The sequence below is a fragment of the Dermacentor andersoni genome, chromosome 1 (assembly GCF_023375885.2).
Source record: "Dermacentor andersoni chromosome 1, qqDerAnde1_hic_scaffold, whole genome shotgun sequence".
In the NCBI taxonomy this organism is placed as follows: Eukaryota; Metazoa; Arthropoda; class Arachnida; order Ixodida; family Ixodidae; genus Dermacentor; species Dermacentor andersoni.
In genome coordinates, this window is record NC_092814.1 from 100,121,349 (window position 1) to 100,139,553 (window position 18,205).

The 18,205-nt window shown below is 47.8% G+C and overlaps 1 protein-coding gene and 1 long non-coding RNA gene across 5 annotated transcripts in view; both read right to left on the bottom strand.

Annotated features, from left to right (window-relative positions):
- LOC129380547 (uncharacterized) overlaps nt 1-16,929 on the bottom strand; it is a 210,454-nt gene extending 193,525 nt beyond the window's left edge. For 3 of the 4 annotated variants that reach the window (XR_008608669.2, XR_008608668.2, XR_008608670.2), the window contains exon 1: nt 16,210-16,326. Coding sequence is in view for 1 of the 4 variants with exons in the window: in XM_055061839.1 (XP_054917814.1) it covers nt 16,533-16,672 (140 nt within the window). In the remaining 3 variants the exon portion in view is untranslated. Of the gene's footprint in view, nt 1-16,209; nt 16,327-16,532 lie in introns of those variants that run through there. The other variant, XM_055061839.1, reaches the window with a different exon arrangement.
- Nucleotides 3,548-4,532, bottom strand: LOC129380548 (uncharacterized). The gene is made up of 2 exons (XR_008608672.1): nt 3,922-4,532; nt 3,548-3,811 (listed from the first exon to the last, which is right to left on the bottom strand). It is a non-coding gene; the product is annotated as an uncharacterized lncRNA (long non-coding RNA).
- Nucleotides 16,930-18,205: the final 1,276 nt, after the last annotated feature.

Here is an 18,205-nt window from a genome sequence, read left to right on the forward strand (position 1 = left end):
TGTACCAAATTTGACGAGATTTGTTGCATTTAAAAGAAAAATCCTAACATATAGTGTCTCTTCGTTTCGAATTTCCGATTTAGGTCGTAAATATTTTATTAAAAATTGGCAAAAACTGCAAATTTTCAGAAAACGAAACTATCAAGTTTACAACTCTGTAACTCACCAATGAAAAATAATATCACAATTATGTGAATTACATATAATAGTACATCTAAAGCGGACGAAATTCTTGTTACACATGAATCGAAAAAAAATCATAAAATGGAAATACAGCCTTTGCAAAACCCTAGTACACAACGTAACGAATTCTAATGGATGCCGTTTGCAGAACCGCAATATCTGTTTTTGATGCAGAGCTATTAATTTGTAAACTTCATGCTTCTATCTTTTCGAACTTTCGAATTTTTGACAATTTTTTAAACAGAATTCAAGCCCTAAATCGAAATTCCGCTGCCTATAGTCACCAGAATTTACCTTTTTCTCTCAAATGCAACAAATTTCATTAAAATCGGTCCAGGGGTTATCTCGTAAAAGCGTTTCTGCGCTTTACATGTATCTGAATAGGCCGCGTTGGTTTTGGGCCTGAGCTAAAGCTTCCTCCTAAGATGGCGTTCTTCATGTCCATTTCTGCGTCCTGGGGAACCTTCTTCGTTGGTTTGAACTGCAGCACTTTGCGCGCCAGTCTGTCAGCAGCCTCACTGCCTGCTATACGCCGTTATGCGAAGGTACCCACTGAAACACGATGATAAATCCGACTTTCTATAATTCTTAAACAGCGTGTAATGCACGCTGAATGCACTTCTCAGTGGGAAAGCCGCATAGGAAAAAATCACATCTATGCCGATTTTCCAGGGACCGATCTATATTACGAATCTTCAGGAGCTAGTTGAGCAGTACACCTGCGAAAGACACCACAGGTGGCAAATACTCCATTCACAGCAGCCGACAGAGGCAGCATGCGTGGAGCATAACCGACACCGGGAGGTGCGTGCTTAATGGTGGGAACCCCCACCGTGGTCGTACCGCAATATAGTAACCAACAAATATGCACAGCGCCGCCCGCCGCAGATTGAATTGTATCAACGGGCTATTAGATTGCAAGAAGCAGCTCAATATGCTCGCCACGCCGTCCTCAGAGACGCTATACACAGCGGACACCGTCGTCACAGCCTGGTGCCACTCCGGCGAAGAGACACATGGAGCGCGCACAAGTCCTCAGCGACCAGACGGCAACAAAGCAATAGGAGAACTTCACGCAATCCTAGAAGCGATTGACGCACTAAGAGAATCCAGACTAACGAGGGCGCCTGGATGTATATGCATCAACAACACACCGGCACCACAAAGCTACTGCGCGAACTCAAGGTTATGCTCAGCCGGACGCATACGCAGTCTCGCTGAAGGAGTCGCTTACGGCAGGATGCATACGTCATTATAGAGTCTGAGCCGGTCAACGTAGAGATCCGTTGTATACAGTGGCAAGGCTCACGAACTTGTCACTGTGCGGCCAAGAGGTGAGACATCGGCGCAATACCAAGATTGCAGCGATGACAAGGTCGATCATAAACCATATTGCTTCCAGCAGCACTGGAGGGAGAACCACGAGAAGCACTCGCACCAAAACCATCGCACTCCGTTACCATTCCACTTCACATGAACAGAGAGAAGCAAGGGATGAGGCAGTCCCTTCAACTTGGGGTCGCACTCACACCGCACATCGCGAAGCGTTAACTACAGCGACCTGAACTCCACTTCGAGAGTTGCCAATGAAGATGACCGTTTTCGGAATTACATAAGGCGTAACTTGCAGCCGGCCCCTCCAACCATGAAATTACTAACCTATCAAACGTTTGGCCAGAAATTAGAGTATGTCTCTACAGTGTGAGACCCTGATTATAATACTTTGATGAAAACTCTCAAATTTATTCAAAATCTGAACTTAGGTTCATATGTTCAAATTAACCTTGTTATGCCTGTTTCTCAAGTGTTAAAGTGAACGGTAATCTTTTTCTCGGAGCGGATGGAAAGATATCGGGACTATGTTTTTTTAATAAAATTTCCATTCCCTTCTTGTATGCTCCGTCATTACCTGCCTCTTTAGTTGTCGCAACGCATAAGCCATTCCGAAGTCGTTTATCCTTCACCTACCCGCACAGCTGCGTGAGCAAAGTTGTTCTTTGTCCAAACAGTGAGCGACTGGAACGATCTGCCCACCGATGCTGTGCAGCACCCGACCATTTGAAGAAATGCATTGAAGAAATCGTGCACTGTTTGTGAAAAGCCTACCTGTGATACCGAACACAGGGGCATTCGAGGTGTAAGAAAGAAAGAAAGAAAGAAAGAAGGAAGGAAAGAAGGAAAGAAAGAAAGGTTCCCCTGCTCAATATGCAATATTACACGGGAAGCTGTCGTCGCGGCGCTTCTAATTTGGAGATGCAACGCCATACAAGATAGCAGGCATATTCCCCCTCCACGACTTCAGGGTGCTGGCTGAAGACCCTGTATTATCTCACCTTTCTATGTCATGGTGTCCGGCCTAGATTTTTAAGATAGGAGGTAGAGGCTAACCTAGACCTGGAGAACGATATTTCAATCTTTGAAATAAAGGCGTTCAACCACCATCACCAGTACTCGGTTTCGTGTTTATGTTCAACTGATATGAATTTGGTCCATACAGCTGAGTATAACTTGCACGCAGATGAAATTACAGACTATTTAGTGCTCCTCGAATAGAGAGGGACTGACCTCTAAGCAAAACAAGCCGAATGCAGTTTGTGGCCGAAAGCAAGCTGACCTAATAGAACGAAACCGTTGAACAAGACACACAACAGATAACAGTCACGGGGCGTCCAGCAGATGAATGAAAAGAGCGGAATGAAAAGGTAGAGAGAGAAATCAAGCAGGAGTAAGGACTCAGAGCTCGACCGGCACACAGACTGCTCTCCTGTTGGATTTGGATTGCTGGGAATAACTATAGCGTAAAGTTATTCCAATCTGTCTTTATTCCATTTCCTTCGTTAGCCCTCCATGATTTTCAGGGCCACGCCCACTTCTCCTGTCTGCCAAGAGACGTCACGAAAACCGCGAAAACTACCAATTTGAAGATAACGTGCACACACTGATTATGAATAATTGGACCGAGAAAAGGAAATACGTGTATTTCCGTTTCTTGGTATTTGTCATCATTAGCCTTCCACGATAGATGACAATATTTTCGGGCCACGCCTGGTTCCACCTGTAAATATATATATATATATATATATATATATATATATATATATATATCGACATCGCGCTGACAAATCTACTTCACTTAGCATTCGTTTTGGCGGCATTTAGCGCCCCTTTGCACACCGCCGCAATTGTCGATGCGCCACGGGAAGCTATAAACAAAGGGAGTGTACCAGTCGCAGACGCCGGCCCCACTCTCCTCACCCAGTTACCTGATTTCACTGCACTACCTCGGCCACACCGAACCTCTCTCCTCTTCAGCGCACTTGTCGCCTCCCGTCAGCCAATTACATAAAAAAACCTTGAGACCAAAGAGAAGTCACCTCCTATAAAAGAGGAGAGCGTTTTATTGGACTATTGAAACAACCTTGCGAGTCACCGCCCGGGCTTGCGTCGGCGGTTACGTAAACTTGACGTCGGGAGATTGGATAGTGTGCTAGCTTGTCGACCATTAATGTGGGGAAGGTAATTGCTCTCCAAATTTGGTTGGAGAAACGAAAGCGTTAATCCCAAATAATAGAAGAAGCGTGCCACTGGCAGTGCGACGGAGCGAGTCAGCTTTCGAAGAAGTGTTGGCCTGAAATGCAGAAGAAATGGTGAACTCGGTCTGCAGGTCAGCCGCATGCGGCTGTTCTTTAATCGTTTCAGAAAAGCGTTTTCTATAATTCAGCGCAGCTTAAAACTCACCACTTCAATCCCGCACTTCACAGCCAGAGAGTGGGGCACACGCATTGCGCCCATCGTGCAGTGGCTGAGGTCGTGCACCGACATTCGTTGCCTCGTTGTGGAGAGCTAAGGAACTGCTTGGTGGAATAAGCGAACGGTATCCTGAGACAAGACAATAAAAAAGAAATACTAGAGAAAAGAAAAGAAAAGGAAAAGAAAGAAAGAAAGAAAATAAAATATAAGAATAGTTATGCCAGTAGCTTGACGGTGCGTACTTCTGAAGCGTCACGTGCCGTGCCCTTGCGAGCACCTTTTCTCCGACTCGAGATGACACAGGCCTACGAGTATGGCTTTGAAAATGATGTCGTCAGAAAGCACAGTTATAATAATCAATCCTTTATCAAGCAACCATTTAGTTACCGTGCCCGGGAACAACTCTAAGGCCTGAGTGCTAGCGCCCGCGTACATTTAAACCAATAATAATAATAATAATAATAATAATAATAATAATAATAATAATAATAATAATAATAATAATAATAATAATAATAATAATAATAATAATAATAATAATAATAATAATAATGTGCAGGCAATTGATCACTATCAAATCACTGTCCTTTCTTTGCATGTGGGTGCTTCGTTTAAAGACATCAACGAAATCACGATCGTAGAAGCAATGTATCGATAGATTTGTGAGCACAAGGAATAAAATTTCAGTGGTAGGAAAAAAACAAGCATGCTTAAGAACTAACAAGATCGATGGAGGCATCAGAAACAAATGCATAGATGTGTTTCTTCCCGCTTGACGACTTAGTGCGGCCTCTCTTATTTTTCTTCGTTCGTCGCAGCGTGTGGCGCTCGGGGCGAACATCACGCACGGGGAGGTTTATTAAGCACCGAAGCAATACATACAACACCGAGTGTACGCCCAGCTGTTCGCACGACAGCTTCCAATAAAGACGTGACGAGAATCTAAGCAGACACATACATACGCAGAGAAAAGAACCCGGAGGACGGCTTCGAATCAAGCGCGGCCATATCTGTGAAACAAGATTTTGTTTCAGCCCGCCGCGCGCGCTCTCGGGGGCCGACTGGCGTGCCTCGTGTTTCCTCGCCGTGGGCCCGCGATTTCCGCGTCGTTCTAATAAATCATGCCCGGCGACGGTAAACGAGTTAGGCGAGAGGTGTTAGTATGAAGGATACCTCAACAGCGGCGAGTCTGAATGATTATTAATGCATTTAAGAAGAGTGATTGATGCGATTCTATATTACTCTGCCGCTGCCCGCCGCCGGCTGGAGAGCTGCAGTACGCGAAGGCGCGAAAACCCGCGCGCGGAGCCGTTTCATAATAAATGCTCGCGCGCGGGCTTAAATTCTTGGGCAGTGCTCGCCATCTCCGGTGTCCAGATTTTTCTTTTGTTCTCCAGGTTCGCTTCATGGCGCGCGCGGGCTGTGCCGGCCGTGTGGCCATTGGTGTGCGCATTGGCGTCCCGTTTCGGGAGCTGATCGAAAGCGGCTAATGCGCGGGCTCGGCCTGAATTCGCGCATACATATATGACTCCCTCCCGATCAAGCCGCGCCGCGTCGGCACATAGCAGGTAATCATTTTGCCGAACGTTGCGACACGATCCCGTTAAGAAAACGTCACACTTCCGCGCGCTGTACAATCAATACATACTGGCAGAAGAAACAAACCAAGAAGAAGGAGGAGGAAAAATAGTCATGCAGACGCACAATGAAAAGTTTCCGCGAAGGATAAAACAATAAGCCAGGTCATATTATCCATGCCGGTACTTTGAGTTTGCAGATGGTGGGCACGTATTCTATGTTTAAAATTCTCGAGAGGGTCACCGCTGCGCATATGTATGATGCACTGTGGAAGGGAATAATTATTTAAGCTGCCGAGTCCACGTGAAAAGTAGAACTGAGACACACAGTGACCCACCGTAGTCCGAAAGCGAGACCCAGTGGTCTGGACCACATACAAGGAGCTGAGAAGCACGAGTAGCCCCGCTAGTGATTCACGCCTACAGCTTGTTTTTGTCGGATCTTGGTCGTTCTTTTTTTTTTAATTTTGATCACTATCACCGCAACAGTCGTCCGAGAAAAGCTCGCGATATATAGACGAGGTCCGGAAAGGACGAGCGAGCGAGAGGACGTGACACCAGCGAGAAATGTAACAGCACTGGTCCGAGCCCAAACAAATAGACGTACGCCTTCAGAATAGTTGAGAACGTCAAACAGGGGTAGCCGAGACTTCCGGCCCGGGAAGAGGATCTCGTTCGCCATCCCCCTTATTATAAATAAGAGGGATTTCTGTATTTATTTAGACAGAATGCACGCGCTCCTCGAGTCTAGTCGCTCATATTTCCAGCGCCTTGAAGAGGAAACGCTGACAAAGTACGCCGGCAAAAAGACCAACACTCTGGGCAGGCCAGGCCACGCCGCGGCCGGAACAAACATGCCTGCGAAACGAAATTTGCAGCTCGAAGCCTGCTCCCCGTTTTCAACCTCGGTGCAGTGCGCCTTTTCTTCTTCTCTTTTTCTTTTATTTTGCCCCATCATTATAGCTGCCAGTCTCGGTGCGCACATTTACTCCCGTTGCAAAAAAAAAAAAAAAAAAAAACGAAAGAGAGCGAAAGAAAGAAAAAGAAGACCGATCGCCTGGCTCAGAGATGGTGACGATTCACAGCGAGCCACGCGACATAACTCAAGACTCTCGGGATTAAGGGGCTTTGGAGGAATCATCACGCATAAACTGATCTGGAAACGCGGCTGCCATCTGCGTGCGCAACAGCGCCGCTTTAAATAGAGGCACTGAACGAAGCAGCGGCGCTTTTGTTGCAGCTGGTCGGGTTTCACGGTTCGTGTCCCGAGTTCCCGAGCTGCCGCCTGTTTCTCCACTCGCGACGTGGCCGCAAGAAAAATAAACAGTCGCGCCTAAGTTTGGAGTGTAGATACGACCTCGGATGTCCGCGCAAATTAAGCAGCCGTGAGACAATTTTAGGCTCTTAGTCGTCTTTGGAAGGCGCAGTCGCTAAACATCACCGCCCTTACTAGCTTTTCCACGTTGAATTCGCACCAGTGAGCCAGTTTTTTCTTCCTCCTTTCTGTCCTCTCTCTCTCTCGCTTTGCTCGAAGACAACGAGATGTCAACGACGCCAAGTTTAGAATCACGGCTTTCGCGGGGCATTGTTCGTCCTCGCTATACTCCGTTTGTATCACAAACATCAAAAGAAGAGAACTGTGTGTGCCTCAGTTTGTCTGCCACTGAAAGCAGCAACTAGGCAACTACTGACACTACGTGTAGCAGTAAACACACACACACACGCACACGCGCGCGCGCGCACACACACACACGCACACACACACAGAGAGACACACGCACACACACACACACACACACACACAAGCGCGCGCCCACGCACAGAGCAGAACAGGCAATGGAATCCGTGCAATGAGGGTGCCTCGATGCAACGCTTCGAACGGTTGCAGGTGGCGCTTACATCCAAGCACCCTAGTTGTAATCTCAACACAGAGTCAATGCGGGCATGACCCACTGAGTATAGGCACCACATATATTTACTACCCCTCGCGTTTATTATGGTGCTTAGTGCGCTAAAAAATGATCCAGATCATCGTCCGTATATAGTACTGCATAGAGAGAGAGAGAGAGAGAGAGAGAGAGAGAGAGAGGAATAAAAGGAAAAGCAGTGAGGTTAACCTGATGGCAATATCCGGTTTGCACTGGGGTGTGTGTGGGTGTGGATGTGGGAAAGGGTGGGGAGAGGTGACGAGAAAATATAAAAGGAGTGAGTACAACACCAGAAGTGCGAGCACAACATGTTCCAAGAAAATGTGCCATCTTCTGTGCTCACAGTCGATGAGGGTGCTTTTGTGATGCCTATCTTCTGGCACAAAACGATTGTATACCCGGCGGAAGCTTCGACCACCCGAGGGATGCCAGCACTGCACTCTCTTTTGAAACTTAGCCCACCAAGTAATGCACGCGCCTCAGAAGAAAAATGCCCCGGAATATATAGAAAGCTTTTAGTAACAAAAAAACACTAAGGTTGGTCTTAGGAACTTCATCTCTGGACCACTGCTCTACATAGGGAAAGAATAATGTACAGCGAGTAGGAGGCAGAGCAAGTGTAGATGGCGGTGGCATAGAGATATAGAATGAACTGTGCACATGTGCGATGTACAGACACGTCCTGCGTACTAGCGTGCCACCAAGCACCTGCCAAGCGGTGCTATGCTGCGAGCGTCTTACATATGTGTTGCTTAGTTATGGTGATCTAACGAGAAAGGGCGCATTCAGCACGACATGACCGGACAAGCGCGTGAAAGGCCCTCTAAACCATGGAATAATACGGAATCCTGATTCTCGGTGCAGGGCCTATTCATGGCACAAATAATATTTGACCCGTGTGAAAACTATCGCACCTTATATCGGCTGCAGCAGTTTGATTGTGATGCAATACAGCACATTAATGGTTTACATATTAAAGAGGGCGAAATTTTGTTTAGCGTTCGTCCTCTGTGCACCTTATACTGTTTGGCTGTCACAACAGTCAGGTTATAGTTAAGTATTAACAATGCAGTCGTGCTTTTCTGAGATATACCAAGCCAGCATTCTAAAAAATGTTTTTTTTTTCACATCTGGGGGTTGCATATTCCAAACTATTATTTTATGTTCTGAAAAAAATCGCATCATGAATGAGAGAGTAAACGAATCCAATAATTGCCACACCATGCATTCGCGATGAGAAATTGCCTTCAAGAAGGTAAGATGAAGTTCAAGGTTCGTTCGAAGCCGGACGGACGAAGTGTAGACGAATTGGTGAAGAGCCAGTCATTGCCATGCTAGTGTAACCGAAAGCCCACTCAGGCCCTGGCACCAGAGTTCCCCCGTGTTAGCTTAGCGACGATGCTCGATTTCGTACGTAGTCAGTGTATACGACGATGACGACCCATCATTTAGGAATTTGAACTCGCGACGTAACGAGCTGTGGGGAAGCCACGTGCTGCACCATGGCTTGGTCCACAGGGGAAAACTGAATGTTCTTCGCAGATTGTGTGACGCGTCTGTCTTGAGAGGCGAGAGCCAAAGGCCCGCCGGACCGTGGTCAAGCGTGTCTGCACGCTCGAGCGCGCTGTCGTCGGAGTGCTGCTGCCAGAGCGAGTCTTGCAGCCCGCCCACGAGGAAAACATGCGCCGACGACGCGCACAAAGAGGACGGTCGAAAGGTCACGGAGTTTACGCCGGCCAATGACAACAGCGGCTTTGTTGGCCTCCTGATGCGTCGCAGCAAAGTGTCCCGACCACTCCGGTCCTGCTACAATGTGAGCGTACCATCAGGACGACTCCGGAACAAAGGTCTCTCAGGACAAATAAAGCCCATCCCGTGAGTTGCAGCGGCGGCAGCAGAAGCAGCGGCAGCGCTGAGACTGGGAGCGGCCACGGTGTCGTGACAGCGTCGATATCTTGTCGCCGCCGTGGGGAAGGTAGGCGGCGCAAGAAATCTTTTCCTCTGGCATTGTCAGCGACGTCGCTCTGGGGTCACGAAATCGCGTTCCCGCTCCGTCCCAGCAGCGCTGGCCGCTCAAAAGGTAGCCGACGCGAGACACACCCCGGGACCCGGATGCGAGCAAACGCGCATGTACGACGTGCGTGCGCGCGCACACACGGCGGACCTTCGCCGCCGGCAGCGCGCGATGGAAGCTGTTCGTCGAGATGTTCCCGCTAATGGTTACGAATGTCAACGGCATTCTTTTCTGTCCGCCGGGAGCGACAAAGACGAAACGGAAGTTCAACAAAACCATCATCATTCAACGGGTTGCCATTTGCTTGTTGCTGGCCAGGATGTGCTTGCCTCGCTCTAATGAAACACGTCGCTCGATTGCCTCGGAGGAACGCCGGGCGTGACCTGCGGCTACTATTGCATGGGACCACTTCGTCCCAATTCGAAGAAGGCCTTGTGAGGAATAACCTGAAAACTGGGGCTGGCCAGAGCTGCTGTAATTAAAGTGGCTGCAGCAGGGCGTGCACAGCCAGAGGTATATCTCGTGCAGGAAAGAGAGATACAACTACCTCGGCTGTCCTTGAAGTGTATGAGTAAAGCTCGGCATACGAAAAAAAAAAAAAAATTCGTGTCGCACTCGACATGCATTTTTCCCCACCTATAACGGTATGCCCAGTACTCTGACAACGTATCAGACGCAGCAGTGCGGCGGGCGGAATCTATACGCAGACCTCTCGTGGCACGAGCACTGGACCCATTAATCATGCATTGGGCTAAAATGACACATTCTGCACTCGAACGAAGTAAAGCATACTGTGGCCGCATTTTGTAAGGATTCTTCTCCTCCGATTCCGTTCATTTCTTATCACTCGTTCCAGCGAGTTGTCCATCCCGGTGATAGCGGGAGCGTGGCTTTGTGTAAGCCCATGACGAAGGGGCAAAAAGAATGAAAAATGAAAAGGAATCCTTACAACATGCGGCCTCTGTACTGTGGTATTTTAATCGAAAACGTTTCGCAACTTTCAAATTCTGGCTATTGTCGGAGCATTTTATCTCCAGAATTATCTGTCAAGACGAGATGCACATTATGAAAAAATATTTCTGTCGGGCTCATCCAGATACACTTTTGTCATTCTGTTCATGCGTATACTTCCTCTCTCTCTCCGTCTCTTTCTCTGTCTCTCTTCTAGAGAAAACGCTTCGCAACAGACACCGGAAAACATCTTCGGGGGGTGCGCTTGAGAACGCAGTAATCTCTGATTATTATTTTCTTTCTGTCTTTCTTTGTTCTTCCTTCCTTTCTTCCTTTCTTTCTTTCTTTCTTTCTTTGTTACGCACAAGAAAGGTTCATCGCCAGAGTCCACGTTTTCTCGTCCACCAACGGAAAGAGGACACACTCAGCACCGGTACTCAGATCTTGCCGCAACGCAACAGAAAGGGCAAGAGAGAAAGGAATGAAATGGATAAAAGAAATGCAGAACCGTCGCCCATGTCACTACACCGCCACATCGCTCCCGCCAGCCACGTTCTTTGCACGTCAACAATTTCGGAAAGAATAAAAACGAGGATAATGCCCTGAAGGAAGCAAGAAAATGGAATCGTGGGCGATAACCAACAGCAAAAGAGCAAAAGAACAAGCATCTATAGCGATTCTCAGGCCAGGAATACTCGCGCATCACTCGTCTTTCGGAAACGTATACGCACATTTCGCGAAGACGTCTTCTCGACCAAGTAGGAATAACAATGGTATTTGCGAACGCCGGGAGGACACTTCTTTTTTCCTCCGTATTATTACTAGCTTTTTTTTTTTTCAGTTTCCTTCGTCCCCTACGTGCGCACGAAAAGGCGCGCGAGAACTGGGCAAATCAGCTCGGACAGGCCGAGATGAAATGCACCAGTGTAAAATATTAATGCCAGATGTTTGCGCACCCCTTTAGGGAAGAGAAGTGGGGGCGGGGGAAGCACATCTCTTCTTCAGCTTTAATAAAAAGAATCCTGTGTGTCGGGGGAGCTGGCGCCAGTGCGCATTTCGTTGCGTTCGTCCAACGCTCGCGCAACAGTCTGGGCGCGGGAGAAGGACGCCACGCGCACGGGTGTTGAGGGGTGCGAGAAGCAGAACAACCGCGGGGCAAACAAACGCTGGCGGACGTCCGCATTTTGGGCAGAAGAGGAGAGAAAAGAAAAGAGACCGAAAGGGGAGGGCCTAAAAAGCAGAAAAGGAATTGGGGAAGAGCCATCCAAGTGCCGCGGAGAGCTCGTCGAGTGCACACGTGCACTTGATATATGCATTTCGAAGTTCCCCTTGGCGGGAGACAAGCACAGTCCGCGTGCCATTTCAATATTCCTCGAGCACGATACCGCTGTTATTGCAGAGGTCCCCGCGCGCCGGGCGAGCTGCCCGAATGCGGATACGTGTAGACGATGCGCTCGCGATATAAAATGTACGCACCGGCGTCCTAACCTCCCTTCTTAGGCCCCTTCTCTCTGCTTGTGCCATTTGCTTCTTCTTTTTGCCCTGGCCCTTTTTCTATCGTTCTTCCGTTCGCCTTATCCGGTCCTTACGGTGCGTATTATGGCGAGATACAGCGCCTACAGCGCCATTTCCCGATACGTACAGTCGGAGGACGCGCCGCCCGCGCTGTCGTTGAGCTGTGTTTGTGCACGCGCCTTGCAAACCATACCACGGCGTATCTTGCACGCAGTGCAACCTTACAGCGATCGCGATAAGGGTATTTCGCCCACAGCGTGCCGACGTCGCGCCACTGATACGTGGGAAGGAAAACAAGGCGTTCATCTCCGCATATCCCCTGAGAGCGCTTTGCATAGAGCACTCTGCGAATGAAACAGGCCTGCAAAGTCGCTTACAAGCCATTTGAAAACGCGCGCAAGCACTCACGCTGCGTCGTTCGTGCCCGCGTGAACTACTTGGCTTTATCCAGCAACCTCGTCTATCGTGCCTTGTTAAGACACCCGTCGGCAACACACGTTGTCTAGTCGGCTGCCTAACGGAGGGTCGTACACGTGCTCGAAGACATGACCTTGCTCGCTAATGTGGCTCACTGCGACCACTGGAAGCCAAGCCAAAGGCAATTCATTTTTCTATGCTTGTTTTGTGCCACCATTCGATCCCACAGGCCAACCTTTACCGTGGTCGAATGTGTTACATTTTCAAAAAGTTTCGCAAATGCCCGTTCACTAAGGGCGTTCACTAAATGGGCATTTTACGATACCATTAAGATAGCACTGTCACCCGCCGTGGTTGCTCAGTGGCTTTGGTGTTAGGCTGCTGAGCACGAGGTCGCGGGATCGAATCCCGGCCACGGCAGCCGCATTTCGATGGGGGCGAAATGCGAAAACACCCGTGTGTTTAGATTTAGGTGCACGTTAAAGAACCCCAGGTGGTCGAAATTTCCGGAGTCCTCCACTACGGCGTGCCTCATAATCAGAAAGTGGCTTTGGCACGTAAAGCCCCATAATTTAATTTAAGATAGCACTGTCATTTAAGACTCAGATGCGCCAAAAAATGTGCGCATTTGGGGTAATCGAAGCCAACTTACTCGCCCTTTATACAAGTGCTTAATCTGAGCTGCAGATTTATTAACATTGGTAGATAAAGGCATGATCAAGGGCGGAGTGAAACGAGCAGCAGCAGGCTCAGGAAAGGAGCATACAGTGAAGTGCATCTGCGAACGATTGCTAGAAAACATTCAAATTTGTGTTTATAGGACGTGAAACAGCTCCGTATTTATGCTGTACTTAAAAGTGCGCAATAAGATGAAATTTCAGCCGGAAAGCTACTTGTCGCATATGCATATGCCAAGTTCGAATGCATACGGCGCGAGTGATAGCTGCTTGAAAACAGATTCGGTGTTCCCTCTCAATTTAAGTGACTCGCGGCTCTAAGCATAACAAAAGCTATCTGTATTTCATCGCGCGCTTTAACCGAACAGAAATGAGCTTTCTGACGCAAGTCGAGCTCAGATCGACTTCTGTCAGAAACGAGTACTCCAGTTGTGTCACGCAGGCAGCTTTTCTGCAGTGACTCGTGGTTGCCGGGAAAATGCCTTTTGTATCTTTTAAAGCAATTAGTGTGAAAAAAAAAACGCCGAAAGAAAAATACATGCACTCAGGCTTTATATGTAAACAAAAAAGAAATATTAGAGAACGCCCGGTTTGTAGTGACAGAGTGACTATCTTTCTCTGGAATAACACTAAGCCGCGCCTGCAGACAGCTTCAGAATGACTGGGCTCAAACTAAGAACACGTGTTGTTCCGCGCAAAATATCAGCATGTAAGGATTTCGATGAATCAGTTTCTAGTCATGTTAACTATATAACTAGTGATCCACCACCTATAGAACCGAGCTGCCAGGTTCAGTCTTGTGACTACTTCTACAACACGATGAGCAAAACGAGAGCAAGGTTTCACCTTGTTCTCGTTTTCTCATCGTCTTGAATTTACATCTTCCGCCTTTCTCGTGTTTTCCCTGTACTCTTACAACAGGAGTTAAATACTTGCTTATCTTTTCCCTCACTCACCCCTCGCCGCCAGACTTCTTGTGTTTGTTTACTTTATAGATTCTTTCATTCACTGTCCCCACGCAGGTAATCAAATATTTATTCTAGCACATCATTTCTCACGCCTAACGCGCTTCAATGCGTGTATCCACAACGTGCCCATTCCACTAGATTTCGATGTTCGGGGTTTTTTTTTTTTTTTTGTTCTTGTTTTTTTTTTCGCGCACACCAAACATTGGGTAAACTTGCTTGTAATATCGTCCTCATCACAGTCATTCCTCGTCTCAAGACTACCATTGAACACCATCTATGCTGTCAGGCCAGATGACCTGACCTGCCACTTTTGGTGCCCATCGCTCATTTAATGGCCGGATTCTCGGGACCTTTCAGGTATAATGACTAAGTGAATAAACAAAATAAATCAATTGCTGTGCATTCTTGCGCCTTTACGTGCAGTAGCTCTCACTAAACTTCTTCAGAAGGGATGAAATTGTATGCAAAATAAGTTGGCCATACTTAGTTGTTTTCTGAACTCATATTACTCGATGTGCACTCCCTAAACTGGACTCTACGTGTTGTCCAAACTACGATACGTGTCCCACTGTGTTAAGTCGTTCGCATAATTTGACAAAATGTTTCATTTCAATTAGCCACGTTCGGAACGATCTCCAAGCCAACGTCACCCACCAAGAAGTATTTACATCAACGTGAAATTCAAATATTATGCTCTAACAAAATAGTTATACATAAGTGTGCCACATCGTTTTACTTAGTTTTTTTCACTTGGCCCAAATAAATTAGACAGAATGATGACCACGTGCGCCGCCTCACAGAAAATGCGTAAATACTTGTATAATGAAAAGACGCAGCAGCCGAACCGAAGCATGTAACCTCTACTGCGCCTTTGCCTTTTGTGTGTGTGTGTGTCCCCGTGTGTGCGTGTTTTTTTTGTTTTTGTTTTTTTTACGCTTTTCTGTGTCCTCTTTCTAAGCCCTACCTCCCATCCCCAGTGTAGGGTAGCAAACCGGAGGCTGATATCTGGTTAACCTCCCTGTCTTTCCTCTTCATCTCTCTCTCTCTCTCTCTCTCTACTGCGCCTTTATCGGCAGACTATAGCAACCCGTCTGTCCGACTGCTCACTTGGAGTTTTGAGCGCGTTTCCCATTTAGTTGGCTTAATTTTATTGTCGAGGATGTATGTGCATATGATATTGGAGTAACGTATTATTTCAGTGCGGATGCCCGAATCGAAATACCACGCAAAAATTAATCTTCTTAAGCTAATGAATAGCCTTGGTTATATGACATTATCACGTTATAAATTAAAAATACATAACGCATTTAAATAGTGCTTAAGCGACAACATTAATAAATATCATTAAGAAGGCCACTCACGATTGTTCTAGCAGATGTTAGCCTTCTGCACATTTACATTCATCTCTGTGCACGGATGCGCATGTGTTTTTTTTACGCGACGTTTAATCCTCATGAGTCATGAAAGAGAGACACTGCGAAGTACAATTAGCAACGTGCACTTTAATCAAAGCTATCGTTATTCGCGCGATCAGCCCTTGCGTAGGTCTGACTCAACACTTCAGCTGGCTGGCAGCGTATTCACCTTCAAAGCAGCAAACCAACTGAGGAAGCAGGTCTGCAGGAAGGGAGAGAGAGAGAGCAGCAGCGTCAAACGCTCGCGAGCGGCGGCTCAGCGAGACGCAGCGCAGACGAATCGCTCGCTGTCGCTGCGGGTGCCGAGCTGCGCAATTGATCGCGGCGGCTGCTTTCCACCTATGAGGCTGAAAAACTTATTTCCGGGGGAGTCGAACAGAAAGTGCGCAAAAGCCGTCATCCTGGAATCTCTGATTTGCATAGAGCACCGGGTTACCACAACGAAAACATTATCTCTGCCGCTTGGCGTGCGCTGTCTGCCGGCCCCCCCGCCCTCGCTCGCGCCCGCCGTACAGCTAAAGCGCGCGAGACAAAAATAAAAGGGGCGACACCATGAAAGAACACAATTTCCCTAAACCACTGGGGAAATCTTCGCGGGAAAAACATATGCATGGGACCCCTATAGCTTTCCATTTCATCTGTGAGCGCGCGCGCCTGTATATCAACCCTTTATACGCGGCACCACCGCCGCCGCCGCGTCTGTGCGTCGGCGTAGCTCGGCCTGTTTCGTTCTGCCAGACAGCATGATCTGCTTACGAAGGAGGCCGAGTGAAAGGCGCGCGCGCAGACAAGGGCCCGACCCCGGGCGACTTACGGAATTTTGATTTCAACCACGGGAGCCGCCCGTCGCTGCCGCACGCGAGGCCCCCGCGGGACGCCGCCCCAACAATCCGACCGTGCACACACAATACGAGGCACGCGCTCGCCTCATTTCACCGGAGCGCGCGCTTGCTTGCCTCGTCGGCGCGCCGCCGCGCCGTGTTGCTGTGTTTACAACGAGCCGCGGCGGCGGCGGCGCGCGCGCCAGAGGCAGTCATCGAAATTGAAACTTTTGTTTCCAGCTTGCTGGGGAAGGCGCTACGTTCGCGTTGCTGCCGGCGCGGTGGCCAAGAAAAACATGAGAGGCTCCAGACTCACCGCGAGGCAGGGGAGGACGCGCGCGAGGAGCGGGAGAGCGCGTCGTCTCTTAACGGTCTCCCTAATCGGGGCGCTCGACGAACGACAGAGGCGCCGGGGTGATGGCGTCCGACTAGTGGCGGTGCGTGCGCCCCTTGCATGCAGTCGTTGCGGCGACAGTCCCCGGGGGCGCCAGATGCGACATACGTGTTACAAAGGGCCTCGACTATGTAATGGCGCTTCGCACGACATTGCGAAGTTAGCCTGCTACAGTTTTAGGAATAAGGGACGCAAAGGTGTGCGGCACTCGGCGCTGCGTAAGCGAAGACGCAAGCAGAGCGTGGATTCTGCGCATGCATGCAGCAGTACCGCCCACGCTAGTTCTCGGGAAGGCGAAGGTCCTGTTAGCGCGCGCATATTGCCGGTGGCGGCCCAAAAGTCTAAAGCTCTATTTATTTATTTATTTATTTATTTATTTATTTATTATACTATCAGGGTCAACAGACATTACAGAGGGGAGTGGTATAAAAAACAGAAAACCAACTACATCTTAAATACAAGAAGTAATACAAAGTTTCTAATTATGCAATAATAGTTATATGAAGAGGCAGAATAGAAGAGGTTACAAAAAAAACACTGTAAATACAAAGAAGCAGTGCAATGTTTCTAGTTATATAATATAGCTTTAAAGAGGTGTAATACAATAACATGTTACAAAGCATTGGTCAATAAAGTCGCAAATTTTCCATGCATGGTCTGAAATTGTTACTATCCATTTGGGAAGGCAATTCCAATCATTTGATGTGCGTGTTATGGAGGACTGTAGAAATTATTCGGTTTTACACAACGGAATGTCAACTTTATGAGCATGATCCAGACGGCGAAACGTAGTGGGGAGGAATCATTATTAAACCGCGCAGGTAGAGATGATGATACATTTTGTAAAAATGCTTAAGTAGAGCATCGTACGTCGAGAAGCAAGCTTGGGTAGATTAAGGTTAGCTTTCATTAACATGATGCTCACGATTCGATGTGCAGAAGCTCAGAACCCATGTGCAGAAGCTGCGCCCCCGTAGCTTTCCCTTCATAGCCACAGAAAGCTGTGCGCGAGTATATAAACTATATACTAGTAATATAAAGTATATAAAGTATATAAAGTATATAAACTTGCAGGTTTCTGATTTCGCAGTTTTGCGTCGCGATGCTTGGGGGAAAAGGTGTATCAAGTAAGGCCATCTCCTCACGGAGAATATTGCTGCTAGAAGGCTATACATACTGCCATCTGCGGCCAGGCTTTCTGTTGTTATAATAACTGCCAATTTATGGTTTAAACTTGCTTTCCAGTGGCTATTGTAACACGTATTAAGCTGAGCTGACTTCAGGGTTGAGTGTGATTTTATGAGATTGTTTCATTTTTTGGCGTTCACTATTTTCATTTCTATGTGAAGAAGGGTAGCCAGCGCCATTTGAAGGCCGCCAACATCGCCTACACACCGTATATGCACCACCAACACCATGAAAAAAAGAAGACGCACCGTTTTATTGTGATTACCTTTAAGATAAGATAATGTTACGACAGCAAGACCTGCTTAAAACGATGTTCATTTACACGAAGCAAGCGGACAATACGAAGAGCGTGAAATCAGAGAGAGAGAAGGGGTGGGGGGGGGGGGCTCTCTAATAAATCATAGAGC